We start from the raw sequence: 12,194 nt of genomic DNA, 5'->3' as shown, positions 1-12,194 counted from the left end.
TGACGTCAGAGTGTGGCGTGTTTTGTTTACTCCTGTCAGCTGGTCCAGGCGGTGTGTGAGCGCACTGCGCAGTCGTGGCAAGATCGCTCGCTACCTGTCGTCGGCTCTCGAGTATCTGAAGATCTGAAGTGGGTTTAATTTCGTTGAATGGCTTTAGGTGGGGCTACCTGCTTGGCTTGCATGGACAGTCGCCAACAAACAACAGCCGATCCAACAGCTTCCCGGTGGCCACCAGTTTAGTTCCCTAACGTTACCCGGCGGCCTTCATTAACGCTAGCTCAGCAGCCGACAGCTTTGAACTTCTCTTGCTGCTAGCTAGTTAACTGATCAACTGGTGATGCCTGTGGAAGGTTGGACTCCCTTTTTGTAACCGAGAAGAAGCTGCGATGGGTGACACTGACAGCGATGGGGAGGATACTGCCATGGAAACGCCCGAGCTGCCAATTGAAGTGAGTAATGGGTGACGTTATGTGATTATTAGCGTTACTTAAGTAAGTAATTACTTGGTACTTACGTTACTTACTCGTACTTGACATGTTAGCTTGTGGCAGGCTAAGGAAGCAGGCTGTTGCTGGAAAATAGCATGTTAATGCATCCTGCTGTTCATACAGTAGCCTACTCACTCATATTCTATATAGCCAATTTCAGTACTGTGTAGTGACAACACAGTCCTGAAAGGGGGCTGATCATCTCCTGGGAATACCGTGGGAGAGGAGAGTCGCCTAAACTACATTTCCAAACCCACATGTCAGTCACTCTGGCTGTTTGAGCTGGACACAAACCAGTCTGTAACCTATTTCTCATCACTTCCGAGTGAGAGGTCACCTGAGCTTGTGAAAATATTTTGAATTGATTTGACCTGTCACAGAACAATTATGTCATTTATTCATGACACTATTGTTTGAGTAATGTAAGAAGAAGATGGCAATAACCATGCACCACTATAAAGTGTGATTCATTTATAGCCCCCTTGGGTGGGTGGATTTTTCTCTTCTGGGAGCATTGAACATAAATAATCACATTTAATATTAGATGCTGTGTCTGTCTACCCCTTGCTGCAGATGATCGTTTACATCCTGAGCTTTCTCCACGCTTCAGACAGGAAGGAAGCGTCGCTCGTCTGCCGCAGTTGGTACATGGCCAGTCAGGATCTGTGCTTCCAGGTAGTCTGCACCAGACCAAAGATGTACATTTGTATAATAAAGGTGTAATGTCTGTGTAAATGATCAATTATTACTAACTGAAAAGTATAAGGTAAGAAGAGTGTTGCGGTTAGGCTGTTGAATGATTTAAAGATGGATGTTTGTGTATGTGTGTATTTGTCTGGGGGGTTATGCAAAATAGATTTTTTAATAGAAAGGATAGAATTGAAGTGGAAGTTATCTCTCCCCCCTCTCTCTCTCTCTGTATAGAGGAACGTGACATTCCGCTTCCCGGCGTCATCGTCGTCTCTGGAGCTGATCAGGGGTCTGGGTCAAAGGTCACGTTGCAGTCTGATCATCAGCCAGCTCGATGGGTTCAGTCTGTCTCGAGAGCTGCTACTGGAGGTGCCGTATGCTATTCTGGTCATACTGTCAGGTCAGGTTAGGGACAGGCTCAATGCTAAACACAGCACTTCATACTGTCAGGTCAGGTTAGGGACAGGCTCAATGCTAAACACAGCACTTCATACTGTCAGGTCAGGTTAGGGACAGGCTCAATGCTAAACACAGCACTTCATACTGTCAGGTCAGGTTAGGGACAGGCTCAATGCTAAACACAGCACTTCATACTGTCAGGTCAGGTTAGGGACAGGCTCAATGCTAAACACAGCACTTCATAGTTATGGGTTAGTGTGATTGCGGATAGTTACAGTCAGTTGCTGTTGTCCGTCTAACCCCGATTTTGGTGATTTTAATGTACTAGGCCGCTGCACGGCCTCGATGACATCAATTTCATTGTCACATCATCAGTGACATCATTAGTGATGTCATAGTCTTTAAACACAGGCTGTTGCCTTGAGTGATACCACTGATGATGTCATCAGTTATGTCATAAGACTGTACGATGTCTATGACATCATCAGTGGGACAAAGGCTGAAACAGACAGTTTGCTGACTCATCACTGATGACATCATCACTCATGACCATCACTGATTACATCATCACTGATGACATCGTCACTGATGACATCACATCGAAGATTTGGCTCCATCCATCATCACTGATGTCATCAGAGTTGACACAAAGTTGCAAGTCGGGGAACGCGATGGTTTGTTTTCACTTCATTTGAAGGATTACATGCTCCTCTTGGGCTTATGAAAACTTTTCAGAAGCCATTGAATCATCTCACAAATGCATCATCGTCATTGTTGTAGAATGGAATTTCACCACTCCTCATCTGCTATATTTAAGCAATATATCACGAGAGCAAGTGTGTTGTGGTGAATATATCCCCCTGATCAGTTGTTATCCCACGAGGCCGCAGGCCGAGTGGGATAACAACTGAGCAGGGGGATATATTCCACAACACACGCTGCTCGAGTGCTATATTGCTTTTATAAAAGGGTTCCAAGTATAATAATATAATAATAATAACACTATAAGTCCGACTGGCATGGTATTCTGAGAGTCAGTTGAAACACTACTGTAAGGCGGGACCTCTAGCAAGAAGATAGACGTGCGGGTGATTTGATTGGATCGTTCTGGAGACTGAAGTTGACATTGGCCAATCCTGGCGCTTGGCTGAGAGCTTTCTGGAAACCCAGGCAGCTCGAGCGCAGCGTTGCATTCTCAGGGCTTGCCCGACACCAACTAACGTTACGGGGTTAAATGCGGGGTTAAATGCGGAGTTAACAGCCTTTCTTTTGCAAAGAAGACATTAGCCCGCATCTATTCTTGTACAAAACATCATTTTCTGCGAAGTATTAGTAAAGTTATAAGCGAAGATCGATTCACAAGGATCTGACAGCTGTCTCCGCCATTTTTTTTTTCTACGTTGTCATTTGAGGTAAGCCTTATTGTTACTCTCTTAGTAAGAGAGTTGCCATGGCAACCAATAACCCATGGCCATGGGTTATTGAACTCGGTTACTGGAATTATACAATGGCTGTGAACCAATCAGATTGCTTGATTTGAGAGAGCCATTTTATAAAATATATATAACAGCTAATATAAACCAAATTGAATGAAGCCAAGAGTCCAGGAAGTGTCTTATGAAAGTATATTTAAAGCCATAACATTCTCCTATAAACTGCATTATAGGAGTGACTGAATCTCAATGTACCATCTGTACAGAGTCCAAATATTCAGTGGCAATGTCACAATTTGACATACGCTTTATAGGCAAAGGAAGGCAGAGATAAACAGAGAGAGGAGGGGTGATGACTTGACTTGGAGCCTGTCTGTATCAGCAAGGTCAACCTCATGCAGTGGGTGAAAGTTGTTTTGACCTCCATGTGCTGTGGAGCAGAGGGTGAAGAAATGTGTCTGCCTGTCCAAATATGCATTTATGACTAATAACACATACCATAGTGTATGCAATTATAGCTTATTGATTAGGAAATGCCAATGGAACTTCTTCAATTTTCCACATCAGTCATCAAGCAAGAAACAATGTTCTCAAAGATACAAGGTTTACGATATGCTGCTGTGTCCATTATCTAGGAGCAAGATATGTTTTGGATCATACACACATGATCCTGTGGGTTAAGTGTGTAGTATTTGTATGGTGTGAGTGACTATGATCTGTTATGGACACACCTTGTAGCGCGGTCATTAGACACATCATGGTCCAAGGTTCACAGCAGCTAGTTATGTTGGAATAGACCCTTTTCACGGGGGCCATTTTGTGTCGAGGAGGCAGAATAAACACAGGTGCAAGTAAAACACTAATGAGGGTTTCCAAATTCCAATCATGGAAGTTGGAAACCCTCATGAGTGTTTTGCTTGCACCTGTGTTTAGCCTGCCTTTTCGACACAAAATGGCCCCCGTGAAAAGGGTCTATAGACCTCATTTATGGTAATGACATTAAAACTGGGGATGATCACATCCATAATCCATATTCCAGTGCTTCCATATTTGCCTAACTCCTACCCGTTTCTCCTTCCTCTGTTTCTCTCCTCCTCTTCTCTTTCTCTGTAATTCCCTCTGCTCTCTCCCTCTGTCTCCAGGTGGGCATGGGTCTGGGGCCCAGGCTGGAGAGCTTGTCCCTGCCTGGCAGCAGTCTAACAGAGGCCTCTCTGCTGGGGCTGCTCCCCCGTCTCACTGCCCTCCGCAGGCTGGACCTGACAGGGCTGGACAGCCTCTTCATGTCTGGAGCTTTCCTCTCCAGGGAGGAGCACAGGCAGCAGGTGGGTCTGAGATGGGACTAGGGGGGGGGGGGGGGGGGTGGGGACGATATGAACATTTCATGTCACGATTATCCCGTCCAAAATAATTGTGAAGTTATGATTAAAAGGGGAAGGGGGAAAAGAGGGGGGGCCTGGATCACGAGAGCCATATAAAGAAAGTACAGAAGCCCCGTATGGACAAAAGGCTCCCTCAATATGAGCAGACGTACTTCAAGTGACAGAGACAGCCAAGAAATATGGAAATAAACATCTATCATACATAATGAGAGGGCTGAACCATAACAATATATCGATAAAACAATATGATATGACACACCCCTAGATTATTTGATATACAAATATTGCAGATAATGAATTGTCCCATACTCTAGATAATCTGTTAAACATCTACAGACAAAGCAAAACAGTTGAATTGTTGAATGTCAACTGATAAGCTGTTGAAATGTTACAACTACTCTGTAGACTGTGTAGGCGGACTCTCCAAATAAAGTGCCTCTCCCAGCCACACTCCGTCCTAACAAAGTGCGGTCTGTCTTCTTGTCCCAGGTGCGGTCAGCTCTGTCAGGTCTGGAGGAGCTGGACCTGTCGGACCTGCGCTACCTCTCTGACCTCACCTTCAACCGGCTGACGGGCTGCACCCCGCGCCTGCGGCGCCTCTCTCTGGCCGGCTGCCATATTGCTTTTGAGTTCGACCCGTACCTGGGGTGCCCGGTGGGTGCCGTTCAGGACTCATCGGCGTTACTGTCCCTGAGGAACCTGCGGAGGTTGCTGACGGAGCAGAAGTCCACCGTCGTGGCTCTGGACCTCAGCAGAACCTCCATCACCCCTGAGTCGCTGCGCACTGTTGCACAGGTGGGGAGAGCACCAACCACGCCCATGGTTTTGAGCACTTGCTTTAACCTGCCTGAAGGTTCAGGGATCTATTCCATTGGTTCGAGTCAGAGAAGATGCATAGATTGTGGAGGATGTTCTTCCCTCCATGTAAAGCCCTGTGTTTTTGTCTCTGTACCAGGTCCAGGGTTTGTCCCTGGTGGAGCTGCGTCTTGCAGGCTGTAAGGAGCTGACTGACTACTCAGTGGAGATGCTGGTGAACCACCAGCCGGGCCTCCAGAGGCTGGACCTCAGTGGCTGCACAGAGCTCACCAGCAGGGCTGTGGTGGCCATCGGACTGGGCCTGAAGGGACTGACACAGCTCTCCTTGTCCCGTGACTGGAGGGTCACCGAAAGAGGTGCTCAGTGTATATTTGCTTGTTCCATGGAAGTGTACATCTAACCTGCTGAGGCCTGGAGCTGATTATCAAAATCAAAATCAGACCTAATTGTAGTAACCTACAGTAAATGATTTCATAATTGTAAAATAGGCCTAGAGAAATAATTTGGTTTCATATATATATATATATATATATATATATATATACTTGATTTAGTTATTTTTTTTGAATTTGTGGGGGTTGGAAAAAAATAAAACAGAATTTGGAAGGGTGAAAAAATCATGTGGCCCAAATAATGTTCCATGGTTAACGGTTTGGTGTGGTGCACAGGCCTGGCTGGCCTGATGTCTGTGTGCTCCCTGAGGAGCCTGGACCTGTCAGAGTGTCTGCACGTCAGCGGGGAGATGGCGAAGGGCCTGACGGGACGTCCCGACACCACCAGGGCACGGCTGGAGACGCTCAGCCTCAAGGGCTGCACCTACGTCAGGGTCAGTCTCCTATGTGTGTGAGGTGTATGGGGTTAGTGAGAAAAGACAAGAGTCTAGTGTCCCTTTCCTCTGTCTGTCTGTCTGTCTGTCTGTCTGTCTGTCTGTGTGTGTGTGTGTGTGTGTGTGTGTGTGTGTGTGTGTGTGTGTGTGTGTGTGTGTCCATGAGAAAGAGACAGAGAGAAATCTAGTTTAGGGACAACAGTAGTAATTTCTGTCAAGGCATGAAAGCTGCCATGATCTATCTCTCTCATATTTGCAGTCAGCTGTACAATAAAGTTGATATATTCCTGCTGTAAACACCATATCATCTTCCTGCCAAAGTATCACAGCTACTAGGTTATGAGAATCAGACAGTAAAGAAAAACTCTTCTTTATATTTTCAAAAATTTCAGACTATTTTTTAGAGATGGGATATCGGTATCAGGATATCAGTATCGGGTGCCGATACTGACATAATTCACATATCAGATAGGACTGACGTCGCCGATCCATGTTCCGATCCAGATTCCATTCATAACGTGCACTGACACACAACAAACCCACCGTAACATAACATGAAACAGTGCTGCTTAGTAGTAGTAGTAGTGACGGGGTGTTTAATTGTCGGTTTGTTGAGTTGTTATTTTAATAATTTTGAGTGGATCAATTGTTTTGGAAATATCTAAATGACCTTTAATTTAATAATTGTATTTAATTGTTGAATTTAATATTGTGGAATATTATGAACCAGGTAACTAATGCTATGCTAATGCTAATGCTATGAGACCAAACCAACGCTCCTTGCGAGAGTTCCAAGAGCTCTGGTATCGGAATCGGTATCGGCAGGTATCCAAATTCAATTCAATTTAATTTAATCAGAACTGTGAAAAAAAGTGGATCGGTGCATCTCTAGTATCTTTCTGATGGTTGCATCTCTCTCTCTCTCTCCTTCTCGCTCTCTCTGTAGGACCTGGCCGTATTCTCCCTCGCCCAGCTGCTGGGTTCTACACTGCGTGAGCTGGACCTGACCTCATGCGTCTACCTGACCGACCTGTCCGTACGCGCCATCGCCACCTACCTGCAGGGGCTGGTGGTGCTGCGGCTCGGCTGGTGCAAAGACATCACAGACTGGGGTTTACTGGGCAAGGAGGAGCCCAACAAAGAGCGTGAACTCGCCCAGCAGATGGTGAGAATCACAGTGGGACGGGCAGAGGGAGGCGCAGAGAGTGAGGAAAAGAAAGAACTCACACACAGGGTTCCCACGGGTGCTTGAAACCCCTTGAAAGTTTGTGAATTTGAAAAGTGAATAAGTAAAAATCGAAAGAATAGAAAGTTCTTTTGATATTTTTTCGTCAACACAGCACAGTTGAGAAGTGTTAACACATTCAAGCCTCTCTCTGTTTTTAATTGTTGTCTGTGAGCTTCTGTAAAGCCTGCTAGTTCTACGGGGGCACGGTGGCGCAGTGGTAGCACTGTCGCCTCACAGCAAGAAGATCCTGGGTTCGATTCCCACCTGGGACGCTGAGGGTGTGTCCCCATTCACATGTACTCAGTGCCTACGGCCCAGGTGGGGTTGTCAAAAAGGGCCTTTCTGTGTGGAGTTTCTGCATGTTCTCTCCGTGCTCCCTGGGGTTTCCTCCAGATAGGAACCCCCTGCTAAATACATAAAAAAAAAGCCTGCTAGTTCTCATAATAAAAATGATCAGTGTTGTTGTCATAGTAATTAACCTTGATCGGTGTATCAAACTATGCCGTGTCGGGTCCTTGAATTAGAGTGAATTGGGCCTAGAAAGGCGTTGAATTTGATGTTTAAGAATGTGTGGGAACCGTACATACAACTCTGTATATTGTTTCATAGCTGTTTGCTATCATCACGTGGTATTTCCCATTGGTCCCATCTGCAGGAAGACAAGGGTCTCCGCTTCACCCGGACCTTCGGCAACATGGGCTTCTTCCGGCCTCCCAGCCTGCCGTCCCAGCGGCCCAGGGTGGTGACGGAGGACGCCCTGGTCCATGGGGTGGCCAACTCACTGCTCGCTCTCACCAGGCTGCAAGAGCTGGACCTGTCTGCCTGCTCCAAGCTCACTGACAGCAGCATCACACAGGTGAGAGCTGGACCTGTCTGCCTGCTCCAAGCTCACTGACAGCAGCACCACACAGGTGAGCTGGACCTGTCTGCCTGCTCCAAGCTCACTGACAGCAGCACCACACAGGTGAGAGCTGGACCTGTCTGCCTGCTCCTGAGATCTACTGGTAGATCACGATCTCCATATTGGGGACCCCTGCAGTAGGATATTTTGCGATTTCGATACAATTTCAATGTCCCTTATAGCAGAGGTTCTCAAATGTTTTTCAGCCAAGGACCCCTTACATGATAGAAAATATACCGGGGACCCCCTCATTCTGATTTGTGATTTTGGGCTAAGCTTAATTGTTTCCATGGTAACGTGCTTCACTTTTAAATTGATAGGTTTGTTAGATTAGAATCTAATCCATGAACCATTTTAGATTGAAAGCATTAAATATTTTTGTTGAACTATGAAGCTTTTGCAAAAAAAAGTTTTATTTATTAAGTTTTATCCTGAAAACTTTTCGTGGACGCCCTGGCAAAGTGCCACGGACCCCTGGGGGTCCCCGGACCCCCATTTGAGAACCACTGCCTTATAGTGTGAATATACCGTAGCATGCATGCTATGATTCCATAGCTTCAGTCTGTTTCTCCCTCTCTCCCGTCTCCCCAGGTGCTGCGCTACCCAGACCTCCAGCGCCTCTCTCTGTCCATGCTGCCCGAGCTCAGTGATGCCAGCCTGGCGTCGGTGGCCCGGCACTGCCGCAGCCTGACCAGCCTGGAGCTCAGCCACTGTCCCCGGATCAGTGACCACGGAGTGGCCCAGGCCGCGCCAAGCCTCCAACGCTTGCAGCACCTCTACCTGGCCTGCTGCAACATCACTGACCGGTCAGCCTCACACACTTCAGTTCAGCATGTGACGTTTCTCATCCCATCACACCGAGATGCATCAAGTGTTGGGTCAAAACTTGTGATCTCATCAAATCTGATGTTTAGGATCAGATATTGAAAAATCACATTGAACTACCAAATGTAACTGTAGCCCTTGATCAGTGGTTCTCGCTTTCTTTCTTTTTTTGCTTCAGTACCCCATTTCCATGATTTATGAATCCAAGTACCCAATTATTTACCTGACTACAACATTTCTCTTAGAAAAATCAGTTAAAAATATAAATATTTCATTATAAAAAAAAAAGAAAACTACAGCTTAATGATCAGATATTGAAAAATCACATTGAACTACCAAATGTAACTGTAGCCCTTGATCAGTGGTTCTCGCTTTCTTTCTTTTTTTGCTTCAGTACCCCATTTCCATGATTTATGAATCCAAGTACCCAATTATTTACCTGACTACGACATTTCTCTTAGAAAAATCAGTTAAAAATATAAATATTTCATTATAAAAAAAAAAGAAAACTACAGCTTAATGATGCAATGAATGAATGATAACCAACCTTTTGTCGAATATAACATTACAAAATAAGAAATGGAGTAAATTTACTTGATGTATTTTCATGATTTACCGTATTCTTCCAGTCTTTCATACCCCCTCCTGTAGTACCTCCACGTACACCCAGGGGTACGCACACCCCAGTTTTGGAACCACTGCTCTAGATAAAGGAGGACACATTTGAAACTCTTGACCTCTGACCCCTCAGATCTCTGTCCCACCTGATGCGGCACTGTAAGAGGCTGAGAACACTGGACATCTCCATGTGCAAAGACATCTCCATAACAACCCTCAACCTCCTCCAATCACAGCTGCCCTTGCTGGAAAAAGTCCACTGTCGATTTGTAGGTGGGGCTGACCTTACCCTTACACTCTGATTGGCTGAAAGTTCTGAATAGTGTTGGACTTTATATATATATTATATATTATATATTGTATATATAAATATATATTTTGTTGGACTATATATATATATATAGTTGACCAAAACCTGCTACTATTTTGCACATTTCAGCAGTTTGCCTGAAGAGCTGAAGAGAATGTTGTTGAAACGTTTCGGTTTACAGTGGCAGCCTAGCCACTGAGTTTCTAATTAGATTCTCTTCTGTGTGGAAGAGTGGTAAGAGTTTTGTTTATTCTTTATTTCATTTATTTTTACTCTGTATATGTGTGTGTACTTTCATTTTCTAATTCCGTTATGCTCAAGCAGATTAGCAGAAATGTTTGTATACAATTGTATTGTTAAGTGAGCATCTATTGAAATAAAAAACAAATCTTAAAAAAAAAAAAAGAGTGGTAAGAGTTGGATGGCAATGGCAAAATACATGCCATCATGGCATGTGTTTTAGGTCCGGTGTCATGCCGAGTTTTGCACCCCCGCCGAGAATTGCATCCCCACCTTCCGGGAGCATATTATACGGAAACTAACTGTTTAAAAATTATATAATTGTCTGGGTAGACGTGATCTCCAAGCCTGTCCAAGTCTGTCCTGGCTCATGGACTCATGGCTCACGACTTTGATGCATTAGATCCGCGTGGAGGTGACTTCCATGCTTGGGGCTCTCTTCTGGCTCATGGAAGCCGACTTTGGTGCTTAAAATCCGGGTACAGAGGACCTCGAGACCTGGGGATCTCTCCTGGCTTCATGGAGGGGGGTGCAAATCTCGGCAGTTTGTACCTGCCGAGATTTGCATCCCTGTTTTTAAGTTAAAACAGTCCCAAAATATGGTGGGGGTGCAATTCTCGGCGGGGGTGCAAAACTCGGCATGACACCGGTACGTGTGGTGCATCACCACTGAAGGCACTGATTTGATCTATTGAGAAAACTATGTCAAACTGCTGTGGCTAGATACAGCTAGCTGCCAACATCCAGATACAGTAGCATCTCTGTAAACGTGGGATATGAAGTCAGATGACAGCAGGTGCTTTGAGATAGCCTGGTAAACCAGCCGGTCATGTGAACTCACATTTCATTTCCTTCTACCAGACCACACCCACCCACCCACACATGCACACGCACACACACACATACACACACACACACACACACACACACACACACACACACTCACACACGCACACACACACATACACACACATGCACACGCACACACACACATACACACACACACACACACACACACACACACACACACACCCACCCACCCACACACACACACACCCACACGCACACACACACAAATGAAATGTGAGTTCAGGTGACCGGCTGGTTTACCAGGCTACTGAGATAAGGGTGATGTCCTCAACCACACCCCTTTGTGAGCAAAGTAACGGCCAGTGAATGATCATTTTATTTTACCTTTATTTTACCAGGTAGTCACTTGAAATCAATGGTCCCTTTTGCGAGCCAGACCTGGTGGCGTGGTGAAGAGTTTCTGCTGTGGAAAGACCACGAAAACAGGAAATGAGCATGAAAACTGTGTCCAGGCTGTCTCGGTTGAACATAGAGTACATGGGAGATTCTGCAGCATTCCCTGAGAGTGGCTGAGGCTGTGTTTTCATCATCGAAACAAACAGCAAATAATGATTTTCATACTGGAAGAATTGGTACAACTTCAGACCGTCGCAGATGCTTCGACAAGATGCATTGCTGGTCTCGTGATCTAAACACTTTAATTTTGGGGGCAGTAGAGTATTCGAATGACTTTTTACATTGGAAAATGTCCGAAGGGTGCCTGCACTTATACTGCACTGTGTCTGTTCTACCATTTCTTTAGAGGTTGGTTAAAAACAGCCAGCATTAGCAGGGCTTAAAATGGTCTCTAATATTAATGAATGGGAGTAATGTTGTAAAAAATACCAGAAACATTCACATCACATAATTTCTTTTGAACATAACGCTTTCGATGTTTGCTATTACAACTGGCTAGTACAAGATTACTATAGCAAAATAGGAAAATCTAGCATTTTATTGTCTTTTAGGAGACATGACCAAAACTTGAAAGAAGAGCCGATGCACACCCTCACAGTCTTAAGGAGACATGACCAAGCACATAAGCCTAACAGAAATAATATATCTTGCTGGGTACAATAAATTGTTTGATAAATAATTTTGTACTACTGTATACATTGTATGATACTGTGACAGAGGTATGCAACTATATAATGTAAAGAGACTGTATGCATATACAATTATTGTATCATAA

At 45.0% G+C, this 12,194-nt stretch overlaps 1 protein-coding gene across 1 annotated transcript; it reads left to right on the top strand.

Annotated features, from left to right (window-relative positions):
- The first annotated feature begins 129 nt into the window (after positions 1 to 129).
- fbxl9 (F-box and leucine rich repeat protein) lies at positions 130 to 12,128 on the top strand. Its single transcript, XM_083654456.1, has 12 exons — positions 130 to 449; positions 1,062 to 1,163; positions 1,413 to 1,547; positions 4,153 to 4,332; positions 4,879 to 5,184; positions 5,345 to 5,561; positions 5,874 to 6,031; positions 6,978 to 7,196; positions 7,915 to 8,115; positions 8,752 to 8,966; positions 9,737 to 9,876; positions 11,362 to 12,128. The coding sequence occupies exons 1-12, from the start codon at positions 387 to 389 to the stop codon at positions 11,454 to 11,456; spliced, it is 2,031 nt and encodes a 676-aa protein (XP_083510582.1). The 5' UTR covers positions 130 to 386; the 3' UTR covers positions 11,457 to 12,128.
- Positions 12,129 to 12,194: the final 66 nt, after the last annotated feature.

The sequence above is a fragment of the Poromitra crassiceps genome (assembly GCF_964638095.1).
Source record: "Poromitra crassiceps genome assembly, chromosome: 18".
Lineage (NCBI taxonomy): Eukaryota > Metazoa > Chordata > Actinopteri > Beryciformes > Melamphaidae > Poromitra > Poromitra crassiceps.
This window is presented reverse-complemented; position numbering and strand designations above follow the sequence as displayed.

Bases quoted from the DNA above. Each gene is read 5' to 3' on its own strand.
- fbxl9 (XM_083654456.1), top strand. From the start codon at position 387: ATGGGTGACACTGACAGCGATGGGGAGGATACTGCCATGGAAACGCCC. The intron at 450-1,061 runs GTGAGTAATGGG...CCCTTGCTGCAG, and splicing joins CGCCCGAGCTGCCAATTGAA to ATGATCGTTTACATCCTGAG. The intron at 1,548-4,152 runs GTGCCGTATGCT...CTCTGTCTCCAG, and splicing joins CTCGAGAGCTGCTACTGGAG to GTGGGCATGGGTCTGGGGCC.